This window comes from Eurytemora carolleeae, unplaced genomic scaffold (assembly GCF_000591075.1).
Source record: "Eurytemora carolleeae unplaced genomic scaffold, Eaff_2.0 scaffold1195, whole genome shotgun sequence".
Taxonomy (NCBI): domain Eukaryota; kingdom Metazoa; phylum Arthropoda; class Copepoda; order Calanoida; family Temoridae; genus Eurytemora; species Eurytemora carolleeae.
Genome location: NW_019397164.1, coordinates 44,218 through 53,947, shown reverse-complemented (window position 1 = coordinate 53,947; position 9,730 = coordinate 44,218). Strand labels below are relative to the sequence as shown.

Sequence of the window (9,730 nt, the reverse complement as noted above, 5' to 3'; positions counted from 1 at the left end):
AATATAACCAGTTTTAACTTGTTTCAAGGAAAAGTAAAACCAGTTTTAACTTGTTCCAAGATAAAATATTACAAGTTTTAATTTGTTCCAAGGAAAAATATATCTAGTTTAAACTTGTTCCAAGGAAAAATATACTTAGGTTTAACTTATTCCAAGGAAAATATACTTAGTTTTAACTTATTCCAAGAAAAAATATACTTAGGTTTAACTGGTTCCAAGGAAAAGTATACGTAGGTTTAATGGAAAAATATAACCAGTTTTAACTTGTTTCAAGGAAAAGTAAAACCAGTTTAACTTGTTCCAAGGTAAAATATAACCAATTCCAACTTGTTTCAAGGAAAAATATACTAAGGTTTAACTGGTTCCAAGGATAAATATACCCAATTTTAGCTTGTTCCAAGGAAAAGTATATCTAAGTTTAACTGGTTCCAAGGAAGAATAATAAAATAGAAATTAATATAACTGTTTTCAGGGTGAATATTCGATAAGATGGGTTGGAAATGAATGATGCTGGGTTGGTTTCTTCAAATAATAAAAATGTTAAGCGCTGGATATCGTTTAGGGACCGATGAGATTGTTATTCGATATTTAAGTTATTATTCGTTTTTCAAATAAATAATCTAATTTTTGTAAAATTTAGCTGTTGATAAAAACTCAAGAATAACTGTGACGTAAAAGTATTTGAAACCGGTCTAAAAAGGATGTCCAACCTCTGAATGTGGTCGATATAGACTAAAAAGCAACAATTTATAATACATATAACATCTTAAATACTTAAACCAAAAGAAATCTTAATCTTTGCTGTAATGACTTTTAAACATTTCTCTTTTTTCGTTTGCTGACTTCTTATCTTTATCAGTCGTCTTTTTCAAATCTGATTTTACAGCCTCACTTTTTTTGGTCCCAGGTTTTTCATGATCTGATTTTACGCCTTTAGGACTGAGACTAGTTTCCCTGGTCTTCTTGGACCTTGATTCTGATCTTGAGGAGCCACGAATAACCTTCGTGATCTTCTGAACAGTTCTCTCTGTCATAGACTCAGCTCGGGAAAGTTTCGGGGATTTGACGGTTGCATTTACAACCGTGCTTTTCTCCGAAGTCTTACCGTCTGCTGTCGCGATGTCCTCTTTAAATGACGAGGATTTCTTGAGCTTAGTATTAGACCCAGATCCGGACACTCCTACACCTTGCACTTCCTTCATGTCCTTGGTTTTCATCACTTCCGTGTTTAAGCTTTTAGTAGCTCTCAGATCAACTTTTTTCTCCTCCTTTGGTGGATTGGTCGTATTCTTGTCTGTAGATTTACTGGTGAACGAGGCAAAAATTTTATTTGTAATACTCTGAGCTGTGGAACTGGTGCTGGTTGGGAATGCTGTTGGAGAATAGTCCTCGTGTTCAGGACCTTCCTCTGGTATAGTGGGCTGACTCAGGGATTTACACGAGTGCTTCCTGTGGTGCCCAAGATGGGATAGAGTGGGAGAATCTCCGGTGGTTTGCTCATGAGAACTGATTGGAGAGGAATGAAGAGCTCTGGAAGGTAGAGGAGAAGTATTTGTAGATGATGAACTGTAGGAATGTTTCGTTCCTCCAATAGCTTTACTACACAGAGGGGATATTGTTGTAGGTTTCTTTCCTTCCGCACTTCTAGGATGCAACCTATCCGGAGATAGAGCTCGTCTCAAAAGAGGAGAACCTGCAGTGCTCGGCTCAGTGGACTTGGGTCGAGAGAAAGACTTTTTACTGGGAGTAATACTCAGATTACTGCCTGGAGAGAAGGACTGAGTTGCGTTGGACGATCCAGGTTGATGACCCAAGGGTAGAGCAAGAGGACTAGGTGACCTTGTCGGAGAGACCGGCAGAGGAGACGGGGACGGTGTTCTAGCCAAAGGAGACAGGGGGATGTGTCCAACAGATTTCCGTCTAGGAGAATGCAGATTCTTGGTTTTTATATGAAGTTTATGCTTGAGTCCGTGTAGAGAGGAAGGTCTAGTTGAGCTGGAGGAGTTTAGACCGCCTGAAAGAGAACAGGCACTGGATGTATCACAGGACTCTGAGGGGGAGGAAAGGGGGGAATCTGGTAGTGGGGTGGGGGAATGAAGTCTCCCAGCTGGTGGAGATTTAACACCAGGAATGGGAATAACTGGTTCCCGAAGAGACTGTAATGATCTACTAGCAGACAACATTCCAGCATTAGCAATCTGTTGCATCTCCGCACTTGCTCTCTTGCTGGAGAGTTTACGGAATAAGGACGTTTTACGACGTTTATCCACGTCTCTTTTCTTCTGTCGATGCTTGGCGACATTTCGGCGCGCCATTTTTATAGAAGCAGGATCCCTTCTCCGTCCTCCGGTTTTAATAGACGTGGTTTCCAGAGCAGTGGCTCTCAGAGTAACTGCTTCTCCTCCTGACATAAGAAGCTGAAGAACCTGAGTATGGTAGAGACCTTGAACAGCTTCTCCGTTTATATGAGTGACAAGATCTCCTGGTCTCAGTCCTGCGTCGAAAGCCGGAGACCCCTTATCAACCTCCATAACAAGATGATGGACTGTATAGAAGTCTGTGTCTCCAAAGTATACCCGGATTGCGCGTATCGTAAATCCAAAACCACGAGGACCACGTCTTATGATGATGGGGGGTTTGAGACTATTGATAAGTGGAGAAATATCTCGACATGGGGACGCGTCCCTGCTACTTGCCGTACTGGAACCACCTGGAGACTGAACGCTCTGAATAATACTAGGACTAACTCCTCCAGTTGCTCCGTCCTGGTGGATCAGATCAGTTGGAATAATGAGACTAAGACCGCTGATACTGCTACTCTTAACAATGGATTTACTCTTCTCACCCTTGACGAGCGGACTGGGTATTTCAGGTTCCACGGATACTCTAGGTGTAGGAGTTATCAGACAGGGTAGAGAGGTGGGACCAGATAAACTTACATCTTTTAAACCACGTAGAGTTAACGGATCATGATGCTTATCATCTTCTTCTAACGAGATAGAGAACTTGGGTAAAGGTTCACGGCCCTGCAAATGTTTCCTTCTCCGATGCAACTGTGGACTACACTCCTCGCTATCCGTCTGCGAGGATTCGGTTGCGGAGACGGAACGAGTATAGCTCACAGTAGACAAACTACTCTTGCCCAGCTCCTCCTGAGATTTCAGTTTAAAGTTAGCAAGTGCTCGTGACGTTTGCTGTGCTTCAACTTCAGATTTACTCTTCTCGGGTTCAATCTTGCCAACAGTAGTTGGTATCTTGAGTCCAGCGTTAGCAAGCATAGCTTCAAGCTCCGGACAGGACTTAGTGTTCTCCGCTCTCTTCAGGTTCTCTATCTCCATGGGTCGTCTCAGCTCAGGAGACATGGATAGCTTGGAGGGACCTGATGGACCAAAACTAGGAGAAGAACCAACACTGTTAGGAGACTGACTACTGATGGACAGATTGTCCGAGTTATCTGAACTCTCACACCTGGATATACTGTGTCGGAATTGAGCAGTCGAATCCTTTCCATGAACTTTTCTATAGCGTGGAGAGCAGGAGGAGAAGGATCGGAATAACGGGGCATCCTCCAGGGAATCATCAGCAGAAGATCTTGTAACTTCTCCGTCTGTATCCAGGGTTGAATGGTTGTACCTGAACAAAAATTTAATAATTTTCTGTTATTTTTAATTTTGATTATTTCAAAATTCAAAAACTTTAATGCGGGCTAAATTATATTTATTTCACATCCAAATGAAACATCTAAAAGAAAAAGTGATTAAATTAGACAAAAAATAAAATTTCTTGAAATTCATTAATTGATGTAAAAAATACCTGTCACTCCTTGAATCAAAGTAGGATGTATCCTCATCATCCTCCAGCTGAGGGATGAAATCAGCTTTCATTCTGAGTAACGAATTCCAGTCTATCCCCTGGAAGTAAACATGCTCCTTCACCTCATATGCTCCGCCAAGACCAAGTCTATCTAAAGGATTCTGCTGCAGAAGGAAGGAGATGATCTCCTTGGCTTCAGGTTGAACCGGCCAATCATCATCTCCCGGCCACTCAATATCATCGTTAACAGTGTGTCCGAAAAGTTCCTCCGGAGTATCTCCGAAGAACGGAACACATCCGATCAGAAATTCGTAGAGAATAATTCCCATACTCCACCAGTCAACGGTCTTACCGTATCCTTGTCGGAGAATAACCTCTGGCGCTATATACTCCGGAGTTCCAAAAACCTGTTTGTCGGAGAACTGCTTAGTTTCCTTGTCAATATACCCCTCGTAGAGGTTGGTTGCGAGGGACATGAGTCCCATCTTTGAAAGACCAAAGTCTGTGAGTTTAATATGCCCAAGTGCGGTGATGAGAAGATTATCAGGTTTCAGATCCCTGTGCACTATTCCAAATGAGTGTAAGTACTCAACAGCTAGAACTGTTTCTGCGAAGTAAAACCTGAAAAAAAAGTAAATTATATAAAATTCATAAAAGCCATTAAAAATTAATCTAAACTTTCCCAACAGGGAAGAATCAACAAATACTTTTATATTTCAAATTTACAATATTAGTTTCAAAACATTAACTTTTTAGCATTCATTTGAGACATATAAATCGTTTTAATAAATAACAACGAAAAAAAGTAACAAAAAATCTACGGTAAACTAATTAGCTGTTTAGTTACAGGTTGAGAAAATAAAAATTAACTCTTATCATCGAAAATAAGTACTTTTATTCAGTTCATTAGTTTCTTTTCTGTTATGTCTCATTGCTCAGAAACATTTTCTGTAATTTTTCTGAATTTTTATTGAAAAGACGACTTTTAAAGAAATTTGCGAACAAATTCGTATAGAATAAGAAATTCATTATAATGATAAAAAAGAAATAATTGATTCTAACATTGATTTTTTGACAAATTTCTTTAGAGAAATATGTTCCTTAACATCTAGTTAGTTTAGTGTAAAATTTGTTACATTTTTCGTCGTCGTTATTTAATAATTTAAAAAAATCGATTCTCAAAAGTCAAAATAGATGAGGCTGAACATTGAATTTGCGCTCAAACTCAGTAATCATACATTATTAAAACGTTTTTTATGTCTCAAATGAATCCTAAAAACGTTCTCCACAATACTACATTCTCAGTTCAACTACCATACATTGGAGGTCACTCCCTTTACGCATCATTCAAAAACAGACTGCGTTAGTAAAAATTTATTTAATAGAAATCGGAAGAAATATTTCTAGTTCTGAATCTCGGCTTTTAAAGAATATGTTTCTGTTTCTTTTTTCTTCTAATTCTGATCCTGATCCTACCATAATTGGTGCTAAATTGCATCTACTATTATTGATGAATTAAATCCCATGTTTAATAGTAATTAAACCCTAAATAATGTTTGTAATCATACCTCGCCATATCAGCAGGAAACGGTCCCATATTCTTGAGAAGGTTTGCACAATCTCCACCCTCCACATACTCCATCACCATACACAGGTGCTTCCTGGACTCGAAGCTGCAGTACATTGACACTACGAAGGGATTGTCGGAGAAGGACATGATATCTCTCTCCGCGAAAACCTGCTCCACCTGAAATTATTTAATATTTAACTGATAAAGCTTAGTCTTAACTTTAGTTTCAAACTTGTAGCTTTCTTATTAAAGTTGACCCCTTTAGTTTAAAATTTTAAACCAAGCTAATTACATTCCCGTGGTTCTTCCTAGTTCACCAATCAAAATTTGAGGCGAATCAGTCAAGAAGTTCATGAGTAATGACCGGACATCCAAACAAACAAACAGATACTACAGTATACATATATATGGATGGATCCATATTAAAATGAGATAAAGAACATACTTAATTTTTTTAAGAAAGAGAAAAAGCTCGTTCATTTATTGAAGATCTTGAAGTTGAAATTCGCAACAAAATTTTAATTGAAGTTGAATCTGTCATTTTTTCTTCCATACAAGAAAAAGTAATTTCCTTCAGTCTTTTTAATTCCATGAAATAGAGGTTTATAGTTATATTCTCAAAATACTACAAGTTTTTATTAAGTATAGCAACGGAACTAAGTCTCGAGCTTTTCTTTTATTCCCCCCCCCCCTCCCCCCAAATCATGATTGGAATCTATTGATAAAGAGCATTCTATCTAATCTATTGTTTATACAGAATATATCCGTGAACATGAGGCATATTCAGTTCCTTCTTATTTTTTCAAGGAGATTCCCGAATACAAACAAATAATTGTTAATTCATCAAGCCAAATATTCGACAATGTCGTCTTTAAAGGAGTCTATCAGCGTAATTTCATGAAAAACTCCAAGCACGGATGGCAATGCCAGATTCAAGTCGATACCCTCAAAACCTTTATCTGATAACAATTGTAGAAGATAGTGTTTTCTAGGCTCAAAAAAGTTTAACTCTGACAATTCCTACATGTTTCTTGTAGTATAAATGCGCAAGTCACTTTTGTAGAGAAACCACATATTCAGTTTTCAAAATTTTAACCATTTATATCTAGTTCATACTTAATCAGACAAAGCTTTTAAGGGTACCGTTGTGAATCTGAAATTGACTTTTTTACAATCCCTTTAAGGTTTCTTTTGTGACAGAGTGCACAATCCGCAAAATCAAATTATGGCAGAGAAGGTTATTAATAATTTAGAACGCGTTCTGGGAAAAAAGAAATAAACTCTGCTCAGAGCTCACTTTCATATTTTCTCTATTTTTTAAGAAAAAAGTGAAAAGTTCATGAACTTTTGCTTTGCTCTCAATCTATTTTATTTTAAATAAATTATATACTAGCTTAACTGCCCGAATATCGAATTTTGAAAAAAAAATTACTTGAAAAAAAATCGATTTTCCAAAAGTAGAAAATTTCAAGCTTGTTAAGTCTGTTACAAAAATGTCAGCCAAGTCGGTTCAGCCGTTTGGCCAGTTATAGCTAACATACAATCAAAAATATATGAGCGAAGAGCTCATAGTTACTCCCGCCGTTTACCCGCGCTTGATCGCAATTACGATTTTAGCTAACTTAAAATCACAAAACCAAGCTAAAAACATTCCCGTGGTTCTTTAGATTTTCCTAATCAAAATTTGAGGCAACTCGGTCATGTTATGATCGGACATACATACATACAAAAAACGGACATACAGAGTTTACAACTTTATATAAATAGATAATGTCATAACCGGAAGCAAATAACAAATATAACAAGTTCTTGAACATAATCCACAGACCTACACTCTACAGTCCTATTCCAAATAAAACGGAATGATTTTAATCGATTGAATACTACAGAGTCGTCTAAAGTTTGCAGCAACCAGTGTGGTCTGCCATTTGTTTTCTTTCACGATTCCCGGAGATAACAATGATTTCGTTCAGAATAAGACATGTCTCTAGTATTTTTTAAAGTAGACAACATTTTGGACTTGGGTTATTTTGTGATTATTGTTTCATAAATAAATATTGCTTACAACAGGTTGCCTTTAATGAATAACGCAAACTATTTCTAAATTCGAAATAAGTAGTATCCTAACCTGGTTCCTAAGGATAAGGTTCTGCTTGTTGATCTTCTTGAGAGCAAACCTCTGCCTGGACTCCTTGTGCTTGACTAGATACACAGCTCCATAGGCTCCGTTGGAGATCAGTTTTGCAACCTCAAAATCATCCTCACACGGAGGTTTACTCCGGAAGTTTTCTCCGGTTACCGATCCTGCTCCAGACGTGTTCTCACTATCAGACCTAGAAAACAAGTAGGAGTAAGGACCAAGAATTGGAACAGAATATCAAAGAATTCTCAGAGACGTTTGTGCGCGGAAATATAACTTTATCAAAATGTTCTTTTATTATTAATTTAGACTATTTTAATGATTGTTTACCCTTTAGGAGTAGAATGTGTTGGTTCAAGGCTTCCCTCCCTGTTCCTCTCAGGACTTGAGCAAACACTGGAAAATGATTAAATTCATATAATAATCTAAAAGCATAATAGTAAATTTCGGTTAAAACAAAACTATTTTTTTTTCAAGAATAATATTAATCCATATTTTACTGCTTATAGTGGAATATTGTCAACAGGTATTTTCTATTTTTGAATAAAAGTTCTGTATTTGTAAATTTTTTGTCTTGTGACAAATATTTATGTTGATAAATATAAATCTTTTACTTGATAAACCCTAATACAATCAAATATGCTTCAAACGAGGGTTTACCCCGCCCCCCCCTTAAACAAATATGCTTAAAAGGAGGGTTAATCCCCCCCCCTCTCTTTTCTTCCATCAAACAAATATTTTGAATTCGCTTTTCCGGAAGGATTACCATTATATTTTCCCTTCCAACCATATGTTGTTACTTCTCCTAAAACTAAGAATTTATCCACAAACCTTTAATCCCGAACAATTAATCAATCCCTTCTCTATCCCATTCTTAATGTTAATTACCATTTCCTATTTTTAGTCCCCTCCCCCCTAAAAATACACACGTAAGCTATACTAGTCAAAAAGTCTTTTAACCCTAACAAATGGCATCTTCGTAACCCCACTCCTTTCTTTACTCTAGAACCCATTCCCATTTCTACCCCCCCCCCTCCTCTCTAAAGACGAGAAATAGAATTGATTATCCTGTCGAAAAGATGGAAAATGAGAAGAATTGTATTCCTGTTCCCACAATTTTCTCTTCTAATTTTACAGAGACAACAAGGACTAAAGAAGGGAAATTTGATGTCCTTTATCTATGAAAAGTTTTCTATCATTAATCCCATGATAAATCCCTACTCAGAGAACTCATTAACCAACCCTCTTCAGTTTTCAAACTTTAAACATTGAATAATTACAATATTTAGCACATAGTTTAGAACAGGGTTGAAAATTCTTTCATAATTGCGAAATAAGAAGTTTTCGTAAATTAAACTGCCTATTTTTTAACTATTAGCTTTGTATCTCAAAGCAAGTTTCGTCATTCCACCATCTTCATTGTTCCCTTTTCCCTCTATTTTAAATATAATATTATATAAATAGGATTCTTTATCAATAAGATTTGACAATAAAGAGAAAAGAAACGAGATAAAGAAGAAGCTCTACAGAAAGCTGAACCAAGAAATTATAAATTCAACTAATTAGAATAAAATATTCAGAAATTTAAATCTATGGAACAAGAAACCCTAAATTCATATCAGTCGTCTGTGTCCTGAAAAGAGGAAAAGAAAATTCATTTGAATGGAAATCGACAAATTTTTTTAGACTCTCGTGGAAATTTCGAGGTTCTGGTTAAATGTCGAGTGAGCCTTAGTTTAAACCCCTATTTTATACTTTTATGTTGGGCTATGCATTTTTTAATATTTAAGTATATGAGGTCTATTGCACTTTTTTTGATGGATTATGAATGAGTGGTCAACATAAGACTAAAAATAGTCCGACACAGTCAGGATGCACTTCGTTGAAGTCAGTTTCACGTTCTCTTAAATTTACGCAAGCCGTTAACGATTCACAAGGGTGTGAGAGTCTGTCGATTGTCCGACTAAAACAAATGTATAATTTAAGAATTTTAAAAATCTAAGGAAAAATGAAAAATTGGACATTAAAAGACAAATTTTTCATCCTTGTTCGTGCTTTAAATAATTTTCCCCCCCCCCAATTTAGCAAGAAAAACCCTTATCTTACGCACGAACATAACTAACCTCTAGGGGAAAAAGTATTTAAAGGGGGGAAGGGGGGGGGGAGGGAGATTTTTCAAGTAGTTATCTGAAAATAGAGTCTCACTG

At 36.7% G+C, this 9,730-nt stretch overlaps 1 protein-coding gene across 5 annotated transcripts in view; it reads right to left on the bottom strand.

Annotated features, from left to right (window-relative positions):
• The window catches only part of LOC111712437 (microtubule-associated serine/threonine-protein kinase 1), a 42,431-nt gene that overhangs the window by 1,836 nt on the left and 30,865 nt on the right, over positions 1 to 9,730 (bottom strand). For 2 of the 5 annotated variants that reach the window (XM_023487038.1, XM_023487039.1), the window contains 5 exons: positions 7,854 to 7,919; positions 7,512 to 7,716; positions 5,382 to 5,560; positions 3,814 to 4,434; positions 222 to 3,633 (listed from right to left, as the gene is read on the bottom strand). In XM_023487038.1, coding sequence (XP_023342806.1) covers positions 792 to 3,633; positions 3,814 to 4,434; positions 5,382 to 5,560; positions 7,512 to 7,716; positions 7,854 to 7,919 — 3,913 coding nt within the window. In that variant the 3' untranslated portion in view covers positions 222 to 791. Of the gene's footprint in view, positions 1 to 221; positions 3,634 to 3,813; positions 4,435 to 5,381; positions 5,561 to 7,511; positions 7,717 to 7,853; positions 7,920 to 9,730 lie in introns of those variants that run through there. The other 3 variants (XR_002767457.1, XR_002767456.1, XR_002767458.1) reach the window with 3 other exon arrangements.